The 24,875-nt window shown below is 50.0% G+C and overlaps 2 protein-coding genes across 6 annotated transcripts in view; both read left to right on the top strand.

Moving 5' to 3' along the window:
• Positions 1-1,930, top strand: part of SMARCC1 (SWI/SNF related BAF chromatin remodeling complex subunit C1) — a 150,929-nt gene extending 148,999 nt beyond the window's left edge. Inside the window, exon 28 of the mRNA XM_069475630.1 lies at positions 850-1,930. Within this exon, the coding sequence (XP_069331731.1) occupies positions 850-947 (98 nt within the window). The 3' untranslated portion in view covers positions 948-1,930. The remainder of the gene's footprint in view (positions 1-849) is intronic.
• A 6,141-nt stretch (positions 1,931-8,071) lies between these two features.
• CSPG5 (chondroitin sulfate proteoglycan 5) lies at positions 8,072-24,283 on the top strand. Of its 5 annotated transcripts, none has more exons than XM_069473596.1 (5): positions 8,072-8,443; positions 10,370-11,465; positions 14,610-14,798; positions 16,671-16,746; positions 23,761-24,283. In XM_069473596.1, exons 2-5 carry the CDS (start codon positions 10,408-10,410, stop codon positions 23,920-23,922), a joined length of 1,485 nt encoding a protein of 494 aa, XP_069329697.1. In that variant the 5' UTR covers positions 8,072-8,443; positions 10,370-10,407; the 3' UTR covers positions 23,923-24,283. The 5 variants fall into 5 exon arrangements, with proteins under 5 accessions (XP_069329697.1, XP_069329696.1, XP_069329695.1 ...); XM_069473595.1 differs by having other exon boundaries at positions 16,671-16,827; XM_069473594.1 differs by lacking the exon at positions 8,072-8,443 and adding an exon at positions 9,458-9,723.
• Positions 24,284-24,875: the final 592 nt, after the last annotated feature.

Raw genomic sequence — 24,875 nt, 5'->3', positions numbered from 1 at the left:
CATGAGAGATTAGATTAGTGGCTTCAAAATGCTTTGAAAAGTCTTAGGGATTTGGTAGAAACTTCTTGGGTATAGGGTTGGGCGAGTTGACTGGTGATAAGGTTGTACTTTTGTTTCATATGTTTTCATTTCTGGCAAGATCTAGGAGTTTTAAAAACCCTGGCTTAAATGATCTCTAGGGTTCCCTTGTACACCAAAGCAGCTAAAGTTGAAATAGGCAAGAGCCCCAGACACTCATACTAATTGTTTCCTTTAGGACCTAACCTAGTTTTGGCCAAAAATCCAAGAACTGTAGTTTAGGAGCTCTGGAGGCCTCCCTGGACTATCCAGTTTGTCAGCAGCTGCCTCAAGTGAAGCTCTCTGGCCCTGATGGAAACGGTTAATCAGCAAGAAGTTATTGATCATCTGTTGTGTGCCCAGCTAGGCTAGGCATTATGGGAAAAAGAAAAATAAGACACAGAACTTGCTGAGAAAGGAGCTTATTATTTTAATTAGAGAAATAAAATTGGTAGAGAAAACCATTAAAATACAATAAAATCAAAATAGAAGTAAGTTCTGAAAGGGTCTGGATTGATACTCGGAAAGGGTGGGCCTTTAAGGAGGGTGGGACAAATTCAGATACTTCCTACTGCCCCAACCATTTGGGTTAGGGTAGGTACATGAGCAGTGGCCTGGAGGTTAAGAAGGAACTGACCCACATAGACCGCAATGACAGCAGTGCCTCACAAGGCTGCATTGGTTGCCTGCCACAAAGAAAATTACTTCCTATGTCATTTTTTACTGAATGGTCCCTTTCCCAAGTCCCTTGTGTTTCCAACAATGACGAGTTATTCTTGGATGTGTTTGCAGATCCCCCTCCGCCGCAGCAGCAGCCACCACCACCGCCATCTGCAGATGGGGTCCCTCCACCTCCTGCTCCAGGCCCACCAGCCTCGGCCGCTCCTTAGCCTGGAAGATGCAGGGAACATCCATGCCCACTGTCATGAGCTGGAGTGGGGATGACAAGACTTGCGGTCCTCAGCTTTCTTGGGTTTCTTTCAGGATTTTTCTTCTTATAGCCCCAAGCACATGTCCCTCCCCACTCCTCTTGCCACCCCTCTCCATGCTCTGACTCTTCTTCTGTCAGGTCCTCAGCCAGCACTCAAGGGGAAACCTGTGGTGACAGTGTGTCCTGGTCATCCTAAAAATAACCTGCATCTCCCCTGTCCTGGGGTAGGGGTATGCTGACAGTTTCTCTGCGGGTCCTGTCAACATTCGTGTTCTGTGTCTTTATCACTTTTGCTCTCCTGTAGTTTTTTCCTTTGTCTTATGCTTCTATGGATAATGCTTTGTAATCATTATCTTTTTTTCTTTCTGTTGTCATTATTGTTTTAAAGGAGAGCATCCTGAGTTAATAGGAACCAAAAAATGGTAATGGGCAAAAGGGGATAGCCACAGGGACAAACCTTAAGGCATTATAAGTGACCTTATTTCTGCTTATCTGAGCTAAGAATGGTGCTGGTGGTGAAGTTTCATGAGACTTTTGTGACACATAATTGCACCAAAATTATAAGAGATGGGGAAGGAGGACCTCACTGATTTTATTCCCTAGTGAGGACTATGAGGGCCTCCACCCTACCTGGCAGAACATACCACTTTATCTAGTACGTGGTAGAGGAGAGCACAACGTTAGAACAAATCCACTCCTTCCCCAGGCCCATTGGTTCTGATTTTCTATGCAGATGATTTGTTGGATAGGGGGGTGGGTGTTTTGTTTTTCTGGGGGCAGTATGAGCTTTGAGGGTTGGAATATTGGGAGGCATTCCTTAGTTTCCTAGACTACCCAGGCAAGTTTTAGGAGTCTAGGGCAATGGCCCCCCACTGAATCTAGCCTACTATTCACTGCTTTGTGTGCATTTTTTTCTTCCTCTTAAAAAAAAAAAAAAACAAACATAGTGCTAAACACTTTAGCTCATGGAACTTGGTTAGGATGGCTGGGGGTACAAGTCCCCAAACTACCTCTTGCAGTAGCCAGGGTGAGTGGAATTTCATGAAGCGGTACTTTAGGTTTGGGATGGGATTGGACAAGCGAGGCAGGATCATCGGCCTGTTGTACGTACTTTCTCCTTCCCTTTCTGAGATCTCACATTCCATCGATCATAGGGTTGTCAAGGAGATGCTGAGGGTACCAAGGAACTCACTTGGCAGTCAGAGCATCATGCTTTTAGGTTTAAGGTGCTCAGGCTGGTAGGGTGGAATGCCATTCCAGAGGAAGAGCCACAAAATGCCTTAATTTGAGCCCGTATCTACCCCTGCTGATGAGTGACTTGAGAGTCTTGGTTTTCTCTTCCTGTCCTTCCTTCCCTTCTGTCCTTCCCTGAGTAGGGAAAGGGTGTTTTTGGTAGAGCTTGGTTTCCAAAGCGCCTGGCTTCTTCACTTTACATCCTCAAGTGGCAGTTTCATTATTTAGAATGTAAGGTGGAACATCTTTTGGATATCTTTTTCTATATATTTCCTAATGCTTTGCATATGAGAGGGTATAGGGAGGTGTTTGTAAAACACCGTAGAACTTTTTTCCTTAATATCAGAAAGCAAAAAAATAAAACCACAATTCGGATTTGCCTTTCAAACCCTCAGGTTTGCCTCTAGCCAGGTGGCCCTGGTCACCATCAGAGGACTGGAATGCTGGAAGCGAGGAGACCTTGTTCCTTTTTTTTAATGTGTTTGTTCTGGACACTTGGAGTAGAAATGAGAATGAGCTTATTCCTACTGAAGTTTAGTTCCAATGCATTTGCCTCCAGAAAGACCCCAGTGCCTTTGATAATGGCCAGGGTTTTCCCTACATCCCGCCAGTCTTTCCCAAAGGAAACTCATTCCAAATACTTACCTTTTCCCCTGGAGTTCTAGAAGTAAAATGGAATTCTGGTTCATACTGTGGTCCCTTGTAACCTCAGGTCTTTAATGTGATCACTTTCAAATTTAAAAGATCCCAGGTGGAAATATTTTTACTATGCTGGTAATAATTCTACAAAGTACCTGAATTCTTAACGCTGTTATGTTTCAGTATAAGTGATGACTTTTCCTTTTCATGTCTTTAATCTGGTTTTATTCCTATAATACAACCACCCGACTTTGTGAGGGGGGGAATAATATGTGGTTTTTGTACAAACGTGTTTCTTGGTGTCTTGTTATTTTGGAAAAATGAGGGGAGGGAGCTTTGAGAGATTAGAGGAAATGGATGAAGAAGTCTGATCTCCCCCTTTTTCAGTGAATAAATGAAACACCATTTCTGGATTCTAGTCCCATTCTCTGCATTCATACACCAGTTTCTTCATGTGTCCTGGGAAAAAGCTAAATAATTCAGCCCCGCCTGGTCTTGGTCAGCAGTTAAAATTCTGTGGCTCAGGGCTTCCTTCCTGACTGACCATCTTCATGATACTTAAGGAACATACATTTGAGTGCCTCACCCACTGTTTCTTTCCATGGTCAGAGTGAAGAAAGATGAGTGAAAGTTCTCCATAGAGGGTGGCCAACATCCTGGCCACCTCCAAGGAAAAAATAGTTTTGCTTAGTGAGCTGGAGCATGTTTGTCAGGAGGCAGTTTAGACAGCCCCAGGCTGGAGGTAGGCCTTGAGGCCAGAAGATTCTGTGAAACTTGACAAACTCTAGGGACATCTTTTGAGTGCCCACAGGGCCAAACCCTATGCAGAAAAAGAAGCCATTGTTTTCAAGATGCTTATGAGTCCAATGAAGCCACCAAAAAAAAGGATTCTGTGTCTGATGTGACGTGAACACTCAAGTCCTCGTAAAAGTGTGCCTATAGAAAAGAGCTAAAGCCAGCTAGATCTCACGGGATTCGTATTCTTGCCAAAGGGAGACTACGGAGGTTAATCCTTGATCTAAACGACCTGAAGACTGGTTTATAAACTTGAGTGTAAATTATTTTTAGGGCATAACAAGATATAAACAATCAACCAGGCCGGGCGAGGTGGCTCACGCCTGTAGTCCCAGCTTCTTGGGAGGCTGAGGCGGCGGGAGGATAGCTGCAGCTCAGCGGTTCGACACCAGCCTGAGCACAGTGAGATCCTGTCTCCATAAACAAAAAAGACCAAAAAAATACTCAAAAACCAACAAAACCCAGCCGGGTGCTCTGGCAAGCGCCTGTAGTCCCAGCTACCCGGGAGGCTGAGGCAGAAGGATCGCTCAGAGCCCAGGACCTGGAGCTTGCGGTGACCCACCCTCACTGCACTCTACCCAGGACACCGAGTGACACTCTGTCTCCACAAAAAAAAAACAGGCAAATAATCAACTAGTCTTCCATAGGTTTCTTAAGTCCTTACTGTGGAATAATCCCCCAAATGTGATTAAGAGTAGTTTTCACACTTGAGTGCGGATCAGGATCTCCCATGGGATTGTTAACATATAAGCTGCTGGACCCCACTCTCAGAGCTGCTGATACAGTAGATCTGGGGTGAGTTCTGAAATTTTGCATTTTTACCAAGTTCCCAGGGGGTGTTGATGCAGCTGGTCAAGGGACCACCCTTTGAGAACCAGTGGTTAAGAAGGTTGTGTGGTAGAACAACATCGCTACAGTTCACTCTGTGGGAACTTTCATCCAGTAAACATTTGACAGGGGCCTGCTATGTGCCAGGCATTGTTGGGCCTTTGATACAGTGAAGTCACAGTTGTAAATAAGGTAAGCAAGGCCCATGCCATCCAGACTACTTTCATTCTAGTGGAGTGGGGTATAAAAGACCATAAATAGTTAATGACAAATATTTTACATAGTTTCAACTGTCTGTTAAGAAAATGAAACAATGTAATCAAGAGTTGCCTGGGGACAGTTTCTCGGGGATAATGTGCAAAGTCTGTGAATCGGGTGGTCTCCCTTGATTTCTGTCCTGGATATGGAAACCTGAGGGGTTGACCTTCATTCTAGGAAACTCTCCATCTGAATAACCAGAGCACCTTCTTGTCTGGATACAGAATACCAGTCCCTGAGAACACGGCAAACCACTCTGCCTCTGACTTTATTATAAAGCCCTTGCCTTCTACAGTTGGAAGAGCATAGTTCTTGTTAAGTTGCCCCTGTCAAAGGGGTCCTTCCTGGAAACAATGTGAAAAGCACCTTGATCTCCTTTTAATGGATTATCTCCATTTAGGAGGTCATCTTTCAGAATGGGATGCAAAGGTATATATATCCTCGAAGGAAGTGCTACCCTCCTTCAAGCCCAGAATCTTCAATGTTGGATCTTCTTGTGGGCAGCTACCCGTGGACTTCAGTTCCCCGTGGCTTGTTTTTAGGCATGCCACCACTCTGCACATTAGTAAGTGTCTATGTACTATGTTCCTTAACTCCTCGGAACAGACCGAGACAGCAGCACCATACCCAAAGGGTATGACTAAAGGGAGGGAGAGAGTTCTATGAATCCACCTAAACAGAGGTGCCAGAAACAACTGTAGCTACTAGCTCTCTCTGACCACCCAGCCCTGTTTTAATTCTTATGGGACCCCAGTGGTTGAGAGGGCCTACTCTTGTCCCTCTTCCTGCCCCTGACCTTCCTTGCAGAGTCTTTACTATTACTGCCCCCAGAGGCCTTTCCATGTGTCCTTCCAACCCGAGAGCAGCCAAGTGACTGATACTGGCAGCAACCTTACCCTTGAGGGGAGACCACCACCACCTACCTTTAGGGTACAACTTACGAAGGCCTCAGCAAAACAGCCTATGCTTTAACACAGTACAGTAACCATGACTTTCAGGCAACTGACAAAATGCCTCCCTCTCTGGTAATCTACCATAGGTGCCCTCACTTCCAGATGGCCCATGAGGGTGTTAGAAAGCAGCAGCACTCCTGGATAGCCCCTTTGCACAGGCTGATTTCTTTGGCTGATTTGGCTCTGATGCTGATGGGTTTCCCATGGCCATCTAGATTGACTGTAACATCCCTTGCTCCAGTCTGCTTATTCCACAGTAGCTACAGGGTTCCCGAGATGTGCTTATAGAGGTCACCTGCTGAGTCAGGTAGCATGTCTCTTCTGCAGACACACCTAGGTGCTCCACATCTGAGGCTCTGTTAGTTTGTGCTATGTGGCTTTCTTCCAACTGGCTTGGCTTTGGGGTAATGAAATTCAAGAGGCCTTTCCAATCTGGTGGCAGACCCACTGCCTAAACAAGATGACCACCTTCGGGTTGTGTTATCCTTTCCTGAGATGAGAGGACTTGCTCAACTGAGAATCCAAAACTGAGTTTTCTGCAGTGAGGAGGTGGTGGTTAGCACAATGAACTCAGGCCCCTGGCCCCTTAGCCCTTCCCTTCTTCCTGGGAATGGAATAAGGAGGACCATTACCAACAACCTGTCACCAAAAATGGTCACAGAGCAGTCTGCCTTGCATTCTAGAACCACAAATCTGGTCTTGTTGCTGTGTGGTTCCCTGTTACCAGATCATGGCATTAACTCTTTTTCTTTTCCTTGGGTCCACACGGGAAGCATTAACTCTTAAATGCCCAGGTGAAGAAGTGGGAGAATCGGGAAGGAGGGGAGGCTTCTCTTCTACCAGTTGATGATGCCCTACCTCTGCATCCTGATGCCTCTTCTGAGATTAAGAAGCATGAGTGAAGAGACTTCACATTAAAATGAAAGAGTTTGAAATCAGGATCTTAGTTCAAATCCTGACTTTACCACTTCATTAGCATGAATTGCTAATCTCTCAGTGTCAGTTTGCAGTTGTTTAAAATAGGACTGATATTTGTAGTATGGTTGTGGAGAATAAGGCAAATTAGAGCACAAGGAAAGCTAAAAACTCATTCATATGTTAGTGGTTAATACCAAGGACTTAAAGCCAGGAGTTGTGCAGTTTCCTGTCCAGACAGAACCATGCCCCAGCCATGGCAATTGGAGTAGCTCCTGCCCTGGATAGCAGCCCCCTAGTGAAGCCAGTGGCTTCCCGTTCAGGGGGAAATGCAGCCATGGCAATGGTCCTTGTGACTGCAGGCAGGTTGCCAAACCCAGTAGGAACCACAGAGGCATGAAGAAGCTACTGCCACACACAATATCCCTTACATCCAAATGCAGGCGGCATGGATGTGGGGACATGGGTGTAAGCTCTGAAAAGAGGCCACTTACTTTCACTCTTCAGTTCCTATATCTTATATTTCTTTAGCCTACCCCAGTCCTTGTGCCCAGAAAAAAAATACTACATTCATTTGACACTGTATGGTCACCAAGCACTTTGACATATGAGAGACTCAGGTTACTGAGTCTCCCAAGGTCACAGAGATCTAATGCCAAATCCTGCTCTTCCCATCACACACCACTGCCTGAATGAGCTTGTCCCATCCATCTTGTGGAGGTGTCACCCAACCAAGTGTGCTATGCTCAGTTCTAAAATTGTTGGTGAGGTCTGCTAGGGAGATCAGAATGAAACTGAATGGTAATAACAGTTGATTTAAAATCCCAAAGTGAAAGAAGTGGTAGCAGAATTTGTCTCTAGGTAAGGGAAGAAGATATTTACATAGTTAACAAAATATATTAAAAATAAGAAACAAATGAGTGGATAGACTTTTACACAGTGGGAGAACATGTCCCATCAAACCTCTGGTGAAAAACATCAACATGCCCCAAACATCAAGGGACCTATCCATGAAGCCTTCTTCCCACACGGACTGTCCTCAGGAAGGGAAGGAGGTAGGCATGTCCACCAATCTCCATTCTGACAACCAGAACCCAAGAGTTGAGGAGACACACAGAAATAGGAACACAAAGAGTACACATTACAGTGTAAGGGGACACAGAGAGAAGCTACAGACAAGGGAAGCAGAGATGTGGCTGGAGGCAGTTAAGGTGTGTTGGTGCCTCTGTGGCCAACAGGTGAGTGCAAAGCCCTACCTGGCCCTTAGAGAAGGTTGTATTTCAAATATGTTTTACTTGTCCCTGGAGGCAGCATGAATCCATGGAAACAGGCTCAGGAAGAAAAGCCCCTTTGGCAGGGAGCTCCAGACCCACTGTTCTGGGGTGGGTGGGGATGGTTGCCATTCATTCATTTCTTGTGGAGCCTCCCTCTGTGCCTGACCCTGTGCACTCAGGTGCCTTGCAGTCCAGCGGGGAACTACCGTGAACAGAGGATGAGATCAGAGCATAAGTGCCTAACTGCTTGAGGCAGGCTGAAAAGACTTCACGGAGGAGGTGATAGGAACTGAGCTTTTTCTGCATAAGGAGTTTGCCAGGCAGGCCCAGAAGGGGGAAGGAACACTAGGCGGGGAAAACAGGCTGCAGCCTTAGTTCTGCTGAGGGAAACTGAGGCCTTGAATCAAGGCAACCCCATCTGGAGACAGGAATGGGACAGGTTAGGAGACGGAATCTCCATTTTGGTCACCCATTTGGTCCTCTAGGACAGAAATGTGAGCATCTCTGAAATACCAGTTTCCTCATCTCCTTGGGCTGAGACTCCGAATGTCATCATCTGGGTCAGTAACACCTATCAAGAAGTAGATAGTCGGTTTGGGGGGATAAAGTAGGTGGCTAGGATGCAGCTCTGCCTCCCCACCAAGCATGCCTCTGGAGGTGAGTGGTCCTGAGCTGTCCTGTGAGGGGTGAGCGGTGAACTGGGGGCCCGCTGACCACTCTTACCTGGCCCAGCGTCCATACATGCCTGGGTGGGGAGCTAGGTCTCTTTGGTCTGCCCAGGAACTTGAGTATTGGTGGCCTGGGACACCTGGGTGACGCTGTATCCTGGGGAGGGAGTAAGAGACCGAGATTAAAGGCCACTCCTCAGACTGCCCCGAGGAGCCTAGGAAAGCCAGGTAGCCGCAGTCCCAGGGAGGGTCTCGTCTCTCACCCCAGGGATGCGTTCTGGCTGGCCTGGCTGTGCGGGATCTGGGCTAGTGGCTTTGGCTGCTAACAGATTAGGTCTGAGCCGATTAGAGCCTGGGCCGTCGGCTTGGCCCCCTTGCCAGGCTATGCCAACGCCCGCCCTTGTCTCGTGGGGACCCGGAGACCTCCCCGACAACCATCGCCTGGAACACGGGGTTGGTGCAGAAATCCGAGAGGCTCCGTGCACCCGGGGCCTGGCTTATGTCCACAGTGGGGGCTCGGGCTTCCGCCCCCTGCGGCTCTTCCGAGCTCCGCCCCGAGCCTGCGGGTGTCCTGGACCCGCGATGTCCCCGCCTCCGTGCTCACCGCATGGCGGGTGGGTTCCTCTGGCGTCGGGGCCCCGTGCCGCCTCTTCACCCAGGGGGGTGGGGGGGCGGGGGCGGGACCGTGGCCCCGCCCTGCAGGTTTCCCGCCGGTGCACCTGTCGGCTAACACCACGCGCGGCGCTGTGCGCCTGACCCCGCGTGCTCCACTTCCGTTTGTCGCCGCGTCCCGAACGAGGGGTCTGCCAGTCCCCCTGGCAGGCGGCTACGTGCGGCGGGGCGGGCGCGGCGGGCGGGGTGAGGGCGGTGCTGAGCGCGGCTGCAGCGGCGGCGCGGGAGGCGGGGAGGCGCCGCGCGCCGGGGACAGCGGCGGACGGTGGCGGCGGCATGCGGCTCCGCGCGCTGCCCATCGTGGGCTGAAGCGCCTGCAGCACGGGCGGGAGGTGCGGTGGCCCGGCGAGCCGAGGGCGCAGCCAGCCGAGCGGACCGCGGACAGCGGTCAGGGCGCCGTGCCATGGGCCGAACCGGGGGTGGGGGCCCGGGCCGGGGACCGCCGCCACTGCTGCTGCTTCTGGGGGCCACGCTGGTCCTTACCGCTGGAGCCGTGCCGGGTAGGTATCGACTGCGACAGGGACCCCAGAGACCTTCGTGCCCCACCCTGGGCCAAGGTGCCTCTACTGCAGGTACAGGTGGAGTCCGCGACCTGTGGCAAGGGGGCGGGGCACCGCCTTGCTCGCAGCCGGCCCAAGGGAAGGAGCCCAGAAGAAGGTGGTGGGTGCGGGGGAGCAGAAAGGTGGGGGGCAGCCCCCGACCCTGGCACGCGGGCCGCGGTGCGGGCTGGGGGAGGGGCCTGGGTGGGCGGGGCCTGAGGTGGGGCGGGGCCGGAGGGTGAGACTTCAGGGCGGGACCTGGAGGTGATGGAGGGGCGCCTGTGGATGCTTGTTCAAGGCCGGGCCCTAATAGCAAGACTTCTGGATGGGCCTGAGTTGGGGGCCGCCCTGGCCTAGTCCTTCAGACTCCAGGTCAAGTCTGGGGCGCGGCTCGAGCCGGGGAACATTGGCCCGGGTGTGATCCTTGGCTTGGGGGGTGGACTCAGGAACGGGGCTTAAAGTGGGGCGTGGCCTTGGGCAACATTGCAGCAGCTGCCTAGGGTTTTCCCGGGTCTAGGGGAGCAAGCTGTGGCCTGCGCGGGGCGGGTGTCAAGGGCCCTCCCACGCGCGCCCCCTGACGCCCCGCCCCTCGTCCTCCCTCCCACAGCGCGCGAGGCAGGCAGCGCCGTGGAGGCCGAAGAGCTGATGAAGAGTGGCCTGGCATGGGAGCCGCGTGCCAACGACACACAGGAGGCCGCCTTGCCAGCAGCTGGAGAAGATGAGACCTCGTGGACGGCGCCGGGCGGCGAGCTGTCCATTGTGGGCCCAGAGGAGGCGCTGCAGGCGTCAGCTGCAGTGACCGGCACCACATGGCTAGAGGCTGACAGCCCCGGCCTGGGTGGAGTGACAGCAGAGGCGGGCAGCGGCGATGCCCAGGCCCTTCCAGCTACACTCCAGGCTCCCGACGAGACCCTCGGGCAGTCATCAATGCCCCCCGACACCCCTGAGGCTACAGAGGCCAGTGGACCACCCTCCCCGACCCCCAATGACAAGCTGAGCCCAGCTTCTGAACTCCCCAAGGAGAGCCCCTTGGAGGTTTGGCTGAACCTGGGAGGCAGCACACCTGACCCTCAAGGGCCAGAGCCAACTTACCCCTTTCAGGGCACATTAGATCCCCACCCAGCCTCCGATATAATTGACATCGACTACTTCGAAGGATTGGATGGTGAGGGTCGGGGCGCAGACCTGGGGAGCTTCCCAGGGTCACCAGGAATCTCAGAGAACCACCCTGATACTGAGGGAGAGACCCCTTCCTGGAGCCTGCTTGACTTATATGATGACTTCACCCCCTTTGATGAATCTGATTTCTACCCCACCACATCCTTTTATGATGACTTGGAGGAAGAGGAGGAAGAGGAGGATGACAAAGATGCAGTGGGAGGTGGAGACCTGGAAAATGAAAATGACCTTCTAGTGCCCACTCGGAAGCCTGGTCTGGGGCCTGGGACAGGTCAGCCTACCAACCGGTGGCATGCTGTCCCTCCACAGCATACTCTGGGGTTGGTCCCTGGAAGCAGCATCGCCCTCAGGCCCCGCCCAGGAGTGTCAGGCAAGGACCTGGCCTCAAGCGAAAATGGCACTGAGTGCCGCAGTGGCTTCGTGCGGCATAACGGCTCCTGCCGGTCAGTGTGTGACCTCTTCCCAAGTTACTGTCACAATGGTGGGCAGTGTTACCTGGTGGAGAACATAGGGGCCTTCTGCAGGTAAGTGTGTGGCAAGCAGGTGCACAGGGGCTTGTAAAAGAGGGCCCGGGCCAGGTGCAGTGGCTCACGCCTGTAATCCCAACACTTTGGGAGGCTGAGATAAGAGGAGCACTTGAGGACAGGAATTCAAGGTCAGCCTGGGCAGCGCAGCAAGACCCCATCTCTACAAAAAATAGAAAAATTAGCAGGGTATGATGATGCATGCCTGTAGTCCCAGATACTTGGAAGGCTGAGGCAGGAGGATCACTTGAGCCTAGGAGTTTGAGGTTGCTATGAGCCATGATCACGCCTCTGCACTCCAGCCTGGGCAACAGAGTGAGACCCTGTCTCAAAAAAAAAAAAAAGGGGGCCTGAATAGTGTGACTGAGGCACACTCAGCAGCTAAGGGAGGGATGTGATAGGCACAGCTTCCAAGAGGTTATACATCACAGGATCCCAACTCCAGAAATACTTGCTCAGGCTTCTACAGAATTACTTCTTTAAATGTACTTCCTATGATCTCATCACTAGGAGAGGTTCCTCAGAAATAAGATTTTGTATTTCCTCTGAGTGTTGTGTCCTTAACCAAAACACTCAACTATAAAGGCAAAATGAAGGGACTTCTCTTAGGGGTTTTGGAAGGAGGCCTTTGCTAGGTTGAGGAGTTTTTGGTGGAGAGTACTGGCTGCACTAGTAAAAAGGGTGGGCCTGTAAACCCGCTCTGGAGGATAGATAGCTGGTGAGCATGGCCTCCAAGCCATGTGCGTGGCAGGAGGAGGGCCCAGCCTCCCTGAAGGGGATGTGAAGTCAAAGCGAGGACCTTCTTGGGAACAGACCCAGAAGAGCAGCCACTCAAGCAGATAAAGTCAAGTTGAGAGTCTTTCCTCACGTTGCAGGTGTGGGGGTTGTTTCTTGAGTTTGGGTGGTGGCTTTTTTCTCTACCTTGATGTTTGTCTGCCTTGGGATACCAAGTCCGTAATGCTTTTAAGGGCTCAGAGAGTTTAGTGTCCCTAAGGACATTGTCAGCAGCTACCATCCCACCCCTCTTCAATAATTACCCCAATTGCCTCACTCTTGGGCACTGCCTCTCAGTGAGGTATTTAACTTGCTGAAGAGCTTGCCACCTTACTCTGGAAGAATCACAAGTCAGGGATGATGTGGGTAGTTTGTGTGTCTCCATCCCTCACAGGCCCTGGAAGTGGAGTGGAGCCCTCAGACTCTCTTGAGGCCTTTTCCATTGGTTCTATGTGGAGGATTTCTGTTATTGGGGTGTCTCCTTTTAAAGTGTCATTCTCAGTGCTTCTTTTTCTTGTCCTTTTTGGAGGTATATAAAGAATTCAGGTTCCGTAGGCCTTGATGTTCTGATAGGAAAATAACATAGAAAGCAGTGAATGTTGTGCCCTTGGCATTGGAGCCTGTGTTCCAGTTTCTTTCTACGAAGTTCTTTTCTATAAATGATCGTGACGTTAGGGTCACTCAGAGGATGTGACCGTACAGTTCTGGGTGGTTGTCCAGCCATTGCCAAGAGGAGCTACTGTGATTAAGAAATTCTAGAAATAAGGCCTTGCCAGTTGGTTAAGGGCTACCAGAAATATGGGAAAATGCTGTGATTTTGCTCCTCCAACTTTAGCTTGGGGGACTATAGTGATGATTTCAGCCTGTGGAATATCTGTACAAAATCATCATCTTTCATACATTGGAGGCCTGGAATTTCCACCTTCAAAGTGAGATCCCCATAAGAGTATGAAATTTGGAGCCCTTGCTGTCTCTGGAGAGATATAAAAGTTCCCGGAATCTCCTGGAACTCCCAGAAAATTCCTGGGTAGAAGAGTAAGACTGTGCTCCTCACTAAGCTACATGGCTCTACCGGCTGTGGGTCCTCCAGTCTGTCACTGCCTCAGAGGGGCTTCTCCACATGTCTGCTGCGGTTCCCCTTGCTTAGCGTCCATCCCAGGATCACACTTAGGCCTCCCTACCAGATCCCTCCTCTGCCTATGTACACCCAAAGCCTGGCCATGGCTTGAAAACTATTTTTGCATTCCACTCACAGGAGACTGCTGAGTCTTTAGTTGCAGACTGCAGCGTGCCTTTGTCTCTGTCACCCTGACCCACTGCAGGGAAACAATCAGAGCTGTGGCGGAACTTCTCCAGAATACTGGGTTAGAGGGCCCCACTCAGAGGGGTCTGCATTTCCTGGCAACCTCAAACAGATAGCCGCCCCATTACTGCAGAGGTCCAGTTGGAAAACAAAGAAGAATCCCTAGTTAGCCGTGTCTCCCCATGCGATTCTGGATGTGGAGTAGCCAATTCTCCGGTGCATAATTTCCCCATTTCTGGGCCCCTTTCTCTTGTCTGTGATTCACCCTGAGGTTCATGTCCTCTCTCCTTTGCCTGCCTCTGTATCCTTCCACATCTTTCCTCTTTGAAGCAGCCTGGTTCCCATGGAAACAGCAATGTCATTGGAAGAGTTGGAGCCTGGGAATGTCCCCAAGGGCAGGAGAAAGTCACTCAACAAAAGGACTAAAACCCACCCAGAGGGTTGATTCTCACTATGTCTGAATGACAGTTCTCATAGTCATAGAACAGGAAGCTTTGGGGGCCGCAGAGGTAGGAGGAGAATATACATCCATCTTTTTGTGTTTGTCCTTGTCTGTCACTTTCTTATTTTTCAGTGTCTGGTTAGCCACGTGAACTAGATGGGACTGCAAAGCAACAAGACAGGTTTTCGTGTGCAGGGTAGATCCTGGTACTTTGTAGCCATAGCTCTAATTCGTCTTGCTCATCATCTTTGTTTCACCCGGCGCCCAAGGCAGGGAGAGGCCTGAGAGAATTCTGTGATTGTCCTCACTGAGGCTGCACAGCAGAAGTTCCCTCCCCGGTCACTTAACAGTCACGTAACTTTGACCAGTTTATTCAGTTTCTCTGCACCTTGGTTACCTCATTTGTATCACGGACCTCTGAGCTGCCTGGCCCGCTTCATGGGGTGGTTGTAGAGATGAGGCTGTAATGCTGGTGGTGAGGTCTGTGCAGATTTGGGGCATTACCGTTCCTCGGGCGGCCATAGGAACAGGCTGTTGAGATAAGTGTTGGGGTCAGGGCCCAGGCCCGTGCTCCAGCCATGGCTGCCTGTTCCATCGCCTCTGTCTCTCCATGTTGCTGCTGCAGGTGCAACACGCAGGACTACATCTGGCACAAGGGGATGCGCTGTGAGTCCATCATCACCGACTTCCAGGTGATGTGCGTGGCCGTGGGCTCGGCCGCCCTCGTGCTACTCCTGCTTTTCATGATGACGGTGTTCTTCGCCAAGAAGCTCTATCTGCTCAAGACAGAGAATACCAAGCTGCGTAGGACCAAGTGAGTCTGTGTCACCCAGCCTCATTTGATGGGGGGCACCCCGACCCCTGACCCTGCTGCACTCCTCCATGTGATTCGGGGATTTTGCCGTGAGAGTTCTGGCACCTGCTCTTCCTCCCTAGCTGTTTTGTCCATGCTGAAGACTCACCCAAGCTCATCCATTCTTATGTAGAATGTGCTGGAATTGCAGCAGAGGTGAAGCCCCCATGGCGCACTGCAGCCAGCGCCCTAGCAAAATTCCCAACAGCCCTGCCCCAGGACAGAGGGTACTTAAAGAAAAGGCAGCCGGCCTATAGCAACTCCACTCTAGTGCCCATGTGAGCTACTGCACTAAGTTGCCCACCCCGCCTGACTTTGACAACCAGTGGCCAGTGTGAGGATTTCACTCACAATTCCACATGGAGTAGCTCCATCTCCCTCAAATCTGCTGCCACCCAGTACCAGCTCCTCCTCCGTGAACGCAGAGGAGAAAGGGTCTAGCACCACACTGCATTGCTTTTTAAAAGCCAGTCAATCCTTGGTCCAAACAGAAAACTTAAGGAAACCCGCATTACCTCTTCTGCGTAGAACTTGGTGGAGAGATGGGGACTGGGGTTAACTTCCTCTGCTGTAGAATTTACGGACCACATGGGAGATAGAATCTCATTTCAGCCCTTCCTTAGCAGAGCAGTGACTTTCATGCGCATGTGAGAAACGTGTGTTTAAGCCCATGCCTTGAACTCTCAAATGTGACCTTATTCACTATGAGAATCATTTTACCACTAGGCAAAGTAAAAAGCCTTTGTGAAGTGTCACAGGAGTCACAAAAGGAGGAGATTGGAGTGCAGCTTCCTTGAGACCCCAGAGACAATTTATGCAGAACTGCCCCCACTTCCCTTTCACCCTGTTGCCCCATTAATCCCCCTCCCCCTGACCTGAGACTAGCTCTAGAGAATGCGACTGAAGGCCTTTCCCTGGGTCCTGGGAAAAGGACAAAACACCATCTGTTGCTCCTTTGCTGGGTAGACTCATGCAATGTGCGGATGCCAGCAGCTCCCAGCAGCCTTTCAGCTAACCGCTGCGGGGCTGGAAGGGCCTCTCCATTGTGCCTGTGCATTGAGGCGGGCTGCATCCGTGCACGTGATCTCGCCGGAGAGACACAAACCAGGACCCCTGGCTACACCAAGGGGGGTGGGTGAGCAGGGGTGGACAGGGGACAGGACCACCTAAATCAAGGCAGCTGCTGCTGAGGATGGGGGAGAGAAAGGAGCAACTGCCAGGGCACTGGAGAAGCAAGAGCTGTGGCCAGGGGCACATCCTTGTCCTAGTCTTCCTCCTTTAGCCAGACCCGTGTTTTTTGCTGAGCGTGGCTCCCTCATGTCTCCACATACCATCTTTCTTTCCCTAGCCTGGTTACTGCTCTGATGATGCTACATGTGCCCAGGGTGCTACAGATACTGCTGTAATTGATTGATTCTAAGATATACCTTTTTTCCCCCCACATATTAACATCTCTGAAATTGGATAGTGTCTTACAGTCCCTGGCTGTAATCGCTGTTGGCCAGATGGTAGTCATGATGTAGTTGTGATTGCTGGCATGCACAGACATGGTCATAGCTGCTCATATCGTTGTCGGTTCCTTGTCTAAAGTCTAATGAGCTACTTCAAATATATAAGAAACACTCTAGGTGGTAAGAAAGTATTGGATCAGGGTTTAAGTGACAGAAATTTTTTTTCTTATTGGTACATCAGATAATGGTGCGTCTTATTACAATCCCTGGCATTTGATAAAATACCGTATGTGACCTATGAAGTTGAAGTGTTACTACTGTTGCCATGTTTTGCTACAATCATTTCACTTACATTTTACCTTATCGCTCTTGTCCTAACCAGCAAATTCCGGACCCCATCTGAGCTCCACAACGATAACTTCTCCCTCTCCACCATTGCCGAGGGCTCTCACCCAAATGTAAGGAAACTTTGCAACACTCCCCGTACCTCCTCCCCCCATGCCCGTGCCTTGGCTCACTATGATAACGTTATCTGTCAGGTAACTTGTCTTCTTCACCTCTCCCTTATGCATGCTTTGGTCCCTGGCCCATGTCTTGGGTCTGTGTCAGAGTGTGAAATCTCTAGAGAGCTTTGGAGGTCAGCTTAGGGCAACTGGGTGGGGTGGTGAAGGTGGGAATAGCCCTGATGGTATATTACTTCTTTGACAAGCAGAGACATAGGTAGTAGGGAAGACTTTTTTCTAGGATGACTTATGATTTTTAGCTTCATCTGCACTTTAGAAGTCTGATTGTTGTCTTTTATTTTCCATATCAAGGGGAAAGGTTCTGCTTTCTCTGCTGGGTAGTTTTCTGATGGTCAGTGAGGCAAATGGTGCTTGCTCATTGGGATGAATAGAAAACTCTCTGGGCCTTTGATGCTATTTGAGGACCCTAAGAACTGACAGGCTTACACACAACTAGTTAGGGCCCAGGGGAGCATAAAACACTGGTGGAACCAGAAGTCTAGGAGTTATTCTGTTTTTAGGAAGATGAGCTCATATGTATCAGTTGAAACCCAATAAAAAGTCCCAATAGACTGTTTTCTGAAGACCCTGGCCTAGCGCGTTGCCTGCATCAGCCTGACCTGTAAAATACTAGGTACTGTGAGAATTTTGAAAAGAAAGCAGAAACTATCCGAGCCCCAGATCATGTCACATCCAAATCCAAAAGTTCTGCCCATAATGCAGGCTCCATAGCTCAAGGTAGATGCATTATTACACAGATTATTACACAGATAAGAGAGCTAAAATGAGACTCTTCAGACTGAGACAATGGAGTTTAAGAGGAAATTTTGGCCAGGCATGGCAGCTCACGCCTGTAATCGTAGCACTTTGAGAGGCTGAAGCGGGAGGGTTGCTTGAGGACAGGACTTTGAGACCAGCCTGAGCAAGAGCAAGACCCTGTCTCCACAAAAAAATACAAAAATTACCCAGGTGCAGTGGCTCACATTTGTAATCCTAGCACTCTGGGAGGCCAGGGTGGGAGGATTGCTTGATGTCAGGAGTTTGAGACCAGCCTGAGCAACACCGAGACCCTGTCTCTACTAAAAGTAGAAAAATTAGCCAGACATGGTGGCACACCTGTAATCCCAGCTACTCAGGAGGCTGAGGCAGGAGGATCGCTTGAGCCCAGGTGTTCGAGTTTGCAGTGAGCTATGATGACACTGTACTTTAGCCAGGGTGAAAGAGTGAGACCCTGTCTCAATCAATCAATAAAGAAATAAAAATTTGTGAAGAAGTTCTTTGAAATAATGGACCACAGATTATGGACCAGAGCTCACAGGAGTCTTAACAATCTAGACCAGTGCTGCTGGTAGAACTTTCTGTGAGATAGAAATGTTCTATATCTGCACTGTCCACAACAGCCATTAGCCACATGTGGCTATAGAGCTCTGGAACTGTAGCTAGTGCTATCATATTAGACAGCACAGACCTAGACCATTGTCCTTTTATAGATGGGGAAACTATAGCCCCCAAAGGGGGAAGAGAATAAGAGTAAATGTGGCTTTATTCATAAAACCCCAGAATAGGAAAAATCAGCCTGGTGGAGGAGGAGTAAAGGGGTCAATTTTAAATATGAAATGAAAGAGGTAAACTTAGGATGATTTTTTAAGTCTTTGATATAAAGGGTGGAAGAACTGATTATTTCATTTGGTATACACTAAGATATTAATAAGTTCAAAATGAATACTGTAACCAAGGAAATAAGATGTCTGATAAACTTTTAAGATTGATAACCACATTAACCAACCCACAGGGTGCAGGCAGCTTGAGGACAGGACAGAGACTTGCTTCTCTTGGGGAGCACATTATCCATCCCCTCCCAGTAATAGCATTCAGTCAGCAGTTATTGGGTACTAGTGAATGATGGCCTGCGCAGAGCCTCTCGGTTCCACTGTCGGATCTACCATTTTGTACACGTGGGGCAGCAGGTCAGCGTGTTGATTGACCACAGTCAGTTCCTCCTGCCACTCTGCCTGACAGAGGGCAAGGGTCCCTGGGGAAGTTTCTGACCCAGGTGTCTCTGGTACTGCAGCTACAGACACCTTTACCCTTTGCAAAGAGGGAGAAAAGAGAATGGCTCCTATAGGCTGGGCGTGGTGGCTCACACCTGTCATCCTAGCACTCTGAGAGGCTGAGGCAGGAGGATCACTTGAGGTCAGGAGTTCAAGACCAGCCTGAGCAAGAGCGAGACCCCGTCTCTATTAAAAAAAAGAGAGATAGAGAGAGAATGGCTCCTATTGGAGGGCTTGGTTTCATGAACCAATGCAAAGATTTCCTGTTCTTGGCTGACTTAGCCTTATGGAAACCAAGGCATTTGTACATGAAAGCTACCCTGACCCTGTGTTCAGAATATGGCAAGCCTTAGATGGGTGCAGTGACTCATGCCTATAATACCAGCACTTTGGGAGGCCAGGAATCAATACTAGCCTGAGCAACATAGTGAAACCCCATCTCTACAAAACTTTTTTTAAAAAAATAGGCCAGATGCAGTGGTTCATGCTTGTAATCCTAACACTTTGGGAGGCCAAGGTGGGAGTATTGCTTGAGGCCAGGAGTTCAAGACCAGCCTGGGCAAGAGCAAGGTCCCATCTCTACAAAAAATAGCAAAATTAGCCAGCCATGGTGTTGCATGCCTGTAGTCCCAACTACTCAGGAGGCTGAGGCAGGAGGATTGCTTGAGCCCAGAATTTCACGGTTGCAGTGAGCTATCGTCACATCACTGCACTTCAGCCTGGGTGACAAAGTAAGACCCTGTCCCTAAAAAGAAAAGAATATGGCAACCTTGAAAGCAGAGCAGGGGGTAGTTGGCAATGGTGGGCTCTGCCTGGGAGATCGGGGCTTCCTGGGCAGCACCCAGACCATCCCTCAGGGAAGCAGCAAGACCAGCGTTTGGGGTCTCTTGGCTCTTCTTGGGTCTTGAGGCTGGTGTGCTTCTCTCAGCTTGTGCCCAAGGGGACATCATCCTCTCCTCTCTGAAAGCACTATGGGTGAGAGGGGATGGCTCTTCTGTCCAGCAGGGCATGTAGGGGTGGATTTTCTACCTTCATCTCTAATTCCCTCCACCTAGCCCAAAAGTCAGACTTAGTCACGTTCAAGATCTTATGGGCATTGCCAATTAAGATGGTTGCCACTTTGCAGTGAAGCGAAGCCCTGCTGCTCACTCCAGCCGCCACGCTGACTGCTTGCACGTGGTACCCGCAGCAAGATGAAAGTGAGAAAGCCACCAGGTGAGCCCAGGGAGTGACAAGGGGCATTAGAGCCCACCCTGCTGTCCAGCCACTCCCCAGCCCTTCCGGCACCCCTCAAACTCCTTGTTGGTATTGATGGTCACTAAAATTTTGCAGAGTTAGTTCTATTTATTTTATTAGAGAGATTTTCTTTTATATAAGTAAATTAGATCAAAGGGGTCATTTTCCTACCCCATTGCAATAGTCTCTCCCAGCCGCTCTCTAAAAAGATTTCAGACACAAAAAAATCTGCCTTGGCCCGGCGCAGTGGCTCACACCTGTAATCCTAGCACTCTGGGAGTCTGAGGCAGGAGGATCACTCAAGGTCAGGAGTTCGAGACCAGCCTGAGCAAGAGCGAGACCCCTGTCTCTACCAAAAAATAGAAAGAAATTATCTAGACAACTAAAAACATATAGAAGAAATTAGCCAGGCATGGTGGCGCATGCCTGTAGTCCAAGCTATTCAAGAGGCTGAGGCAGGAGGATTGCTTGAGCCCAGGAGTTTGAGGTTGCTGTGAGCTAGGCTGACGCCACGGCACTAACTCTAGCCTGGGCAACAGAGTGAGACTCTGTCTCAAAAAAAGAAAACAAAAATCTACTGCTTTGAGTCTGGCGGGGGACAGGTCAGTTGCTGGTATCTGTGCCAGTGGCACCTCCGTCCCCTCCCTCTGCTGCTCCAGCCTGTGTCCTCTGGGACTGATGTGAGTGAGGCTCTGTGGCCATGGGCTGTGGGCTGAGTCTGGGTGACTCGTCTGTGTAGCTGAGCCAGCCTGCAAAGGGAACATCAGGAGGCATGGCGAGTGTGTAGGAGCTGGACGTGCTCCAGGTGTGCCGTGTGAATGAAGCCACCTGAAACCCAGGGCGGACGGCCCACACACTGCGCTGCCCCGTTGGTCCTCAGAACGGTGCTGTCAAGGCTACTTGGTGGGGGTGGGGGGGTAACGTGGGTCATCCTAAGACTTGACAGACTTCCAGGATTTCGGTTTATTCTGAGATTTCTCCATAGTGTCTCAGTGCTTCCTTTCCCTATTTAAATCTTTCTTACTTTCCAGACTCTGCTCTTGCATGCGTTTGGTGAAGCACTGACTGCCTGCCCCCTTGTGACAGAGGTTTGCATCTGGACAGGTGGGGGTCCCTGGGCTGAAAGCTGCCCGTGTGGCTGGGGCGGAGTGCTGGGAGCAGGGGGCACATGGTGCCCAGGGTTACGCCAGATGTCAGTGCAGCTCCCTTGGGATGAGGTGCTTCTGCCAGGTCAAAGGCAGACGGGCCTTCTGTTATGGGATCGGGCAAGCCTAGGCTTCAGAGGCTCAAGTTCTGGAGGAAACACTTAGGTTAAGAGAGCTCCATCTTGCTTCAGACACTGCCTCACTCGTTCTGTCTGTGGCAGGCACTCGGCTTGTCTACTTGCACGGTTTGGGTACCTCTACTTCTTACTCTTAGCACGTATTCTCTCACCCCTTGGCCCAGAAGGCAATTTCCTCATCTGTCCAAATCCCAAGGGCCCTTGCAGGGTCAGGTTTAACTTGGGCCCCACCTTCATGGCATCACAGCTCTGAGGCCCAGGTCTGTAAGGAGTCACTTAATCCACTTTTCTTCATGTTATGAGAATGTTCCTGATATAGGAGGTGAGGGTGGGGAAGATTATCTTGAAAAACATGAAAGCAAGTTGCATCCTTATAAAAGGAAAGGTCAGTGTAGGTCCTTTGTCTTGTTCTAGGTGTTGGTATGATTCAAAGTCTCTCCAACCTAGGATTTTTTTTTTTTTTTTTTTAGAGATGGGATCTCGCTGTGTTGCCCAGGCTGGTCTTGAACTCCTGGTATCAAGTGATCCTCCTGCCTCAGCCTCCCAAATTACTGGGATTATAGGTGTGAGCCACTGTGCCTGGCCCCCAGGACATCTTTAGTGGCTCGCCTCTCAAGTTTCATGCCCAGGGTCGTCCCCAAACAGTACAGAATAACACAAAATATAAAGGGCAGGTCTACCTCATCCCACTTCCCTCTCCATAAAGCACACGTGCGTAGGGGTGTGTGTATACACCTACCTATAGCTATATATTTTAAACACAAATAGGACTTTGCTATACATATGTTCTACCCCTTCCTTTTTTTCAATTAATATGTCATGTAGATCTTTCCATCTCAGCACATACAGATTTATGTCACTGCACAGTATTTTCTGACTCTCTCCAAGCAGCGGTTGACAGTATCCAGCGCCCGTGTGTGCTGCGCACAGCTGCCTTGCCTGAAGTCCGCCTCAATGCTCTACGAAGTCGGTTTCCTCTTGTTCTTGTCTCATTGCAGACGAGGAACGTGTTCCCCTGTTGTATGAAGTATTTGACACTATTAAATCGCTCTGCTCAATCTGGGCCTCTAGAAAAGCATGAGTGAGGCCGAGGGCAGCAGACGGGGGCAGCAATTTCCATGCGTGTGACTTGTGAATACCCCTAGTGTCCTGTCCACCCCTGTGTGTACAGGCACCACAGAAAGCCTGGGGTCTTTCCTAACTTTCTTCCCAACCCATCACTACCCTAACCTAGTATGGTTATGAGCCAAACTAATACAGGCACGGACAAGAGCTCACCCGAGTTTTTTGGAGAATGCCCTGTTTCTTAAGCATGCTGGTTATCCTGAATTTTGGTAGTGGTTAAAGCAGGAGTGGTCTAAGCCAGCTGGTCAGATTGGGACATTCCCTCCCTTCTCGCCGTCCATGAGTCTGGCTGGGCAGTTATACAACCTCTCCAATCAGCAGAGTTCTGAGCACTTACAACAGCTACTTGGGGCACCAGAGAAGGAACTGAGGCCCACTGAGTCACACTGGGTATAATCCCCGCAGGTGGCCCTGAAGGAAAAGAGGCAGGCGGGAGTTGCCACAGTTCTCTGAATGTGCAGAGTGTGGAGTTGAGGACTGTGCGTGGTGTGGACTTCCTGAAAACCCTTAACAGGCAAATCCAGTTCGGGCTAGGGAGCTTGTCAGAGGGCTGCAGGACATACGGAGGGCTGGGCAGGAGGATGTCACAGGCACACATCAGAGCGCTCATGAACCAGCAGCATGAACATCATCTGACGCAGAATGCGGCAGGCCACCGAGGCGGCCAGATTCGGGCTGGGATTGAGGGCAGACCGTTTCGGTTAGCATCTCGTGGCAGGAACGGTTCTGACGGCAAGAGCCGCACACATCTCTGGCCTCTAGGCAGAGCACATATTTTCACTGTGGGGAATGGGGCCCTCACTTTGCCAGGAGCAGCTCTGTAGCTGACTGTAATGCTGTGCGTGCCCCGCTCTACACGCTGCCATGTTCACAGACCAAGACAGTTTTGTGCAAGCAGAACTCAACAGGGTAGAGGGCCCAGCAGGCCGCACAGAGCACAGCCACACCTGAGACTTTAGAGGCACCTGGGCCAAGCATTAAAAGGGACAGTGTCTCCCAATATCTGTCCAAAAGAAAGCCTTGGACTGGCCCAAATTAAAGGTATTTGTGACCTGATTACCTGTCAAGTTTTCATCTACACCTGGCCATTGCTTTTAGGATGGCGTTCCTAAAAAGTAGTGCCAATGAGTTGCTCTGGCGACTTTGGGTTCATTCAAGTCTTAGAGCTTTTTCCTTTTCTCAGTTATGCTTCTTTCAGCCAGATAGAACAATCGGAGGTTATTATTTGATTGCTCTACACATTGTCTCCTCCCCCAAACTTTCTTCCTCTTCCAGGATGATCCTAGTGCCCCACACAAAATCCAGGAAGCTCTCAAGTCCTGCCTGAAAGAGGAGGAGTCATTTAACATCCAGAACTCCATGTCGCCCAAGCTCGAGGGTGGCAAAGGTGACCAGGCTGACTTGGAGGTGAACTGTCTTCAGAATAATTTAACCTAAAGCAGAGCAAGAAGGGGGGACATGGGGGTGGGGGGTAGCGGGAAGAAACATTATCTCCTCTTGTACAGAGTCTATTTCTTGTAACCATTTGTTAAACTTTTTTCTTTTTCTGATCTCATGGCATGCTTTGATGTATTTTGTACAGGAGGCAAGAAAATACTTAAAATAAGCAAAGAAACTGAACAGGATTGCATACCTTGGATTGTTTTGTCTGTGCTGTCTGTACATTGCTTCTGCTGCTGTGATTTCTAAACCCGTGCTGTTATTCAACTGACTTTTTTTTTGTACTTTGACCCACCTTTTTTTGAAATACCAGTTAAAAAAAAACAAAGTTCTTGAAATAAAACTTTTTAAAAAGGTATTCATTCATTTTCTTAATGTCATTGTGTCCACTCCCTACCCATTCTTATTGGTGTGGGTTGACTTCTTACTTTTGTTGACATGTGTACTGAAGTCTCAGAAATGGCCTGTGCACTAGTCTGCTCCAGCTGCCGTGACAAAATACTACGGACTAGGGGTTTAAACGACAGGAAGTTATTTTCTCCCAGCTCTGGAGGCTGGAAGTCCAAGATCAGCGTGCCAGGAGGGCTGGTTTCTGGTGAGGCCTCTCCTCCTGGCTTGGGAATGGTCCCCTTCTCACTGTGTCCTCACGTGGCCTTTTCTCTGTGTGCATGTGGACAGAGAGGGATCTCTGGTGTCACTTCCTGTTCTTATAAGGACACCAATCCTACTGGATTGGGGTCCTCCTTTATCACCTATTTAAGTTTCATTAGCGCCTTAAAGGCCCTGTCTCTAAATGCAGTCACATTGGAGGTTGGGGCTTCAATATGAATTTTGGGGGACACAATTCAGTCCGTAACGTCTGCATCACCTATTATTAAGAATACTCTGGGAGGCTAAGATGGGAGGATCGCTTGAGCCCAGGAGTTGACGGCTGCAGTGAGCTGTGAACA

This window comes from Eulemur rufifrons, chromosome 7 (genome assembly GCF_041146395.1).
Source record: "Eulemur rufifrons isolate Redbay chromosome 7, OSU_ERuf_1, whole genome shotgun sequence".
Classification (NCBI taxonomy): Eukaryota; Metazoa; Chordata; class Mammalia; order Primates; family Lemuridae; genus Eulemur; species Eulemur rufifrons.
Note: the sequence above shows the minus strand (reverse complement) of the source record. Positions and strands in the feature narration are given on the sequence as shown.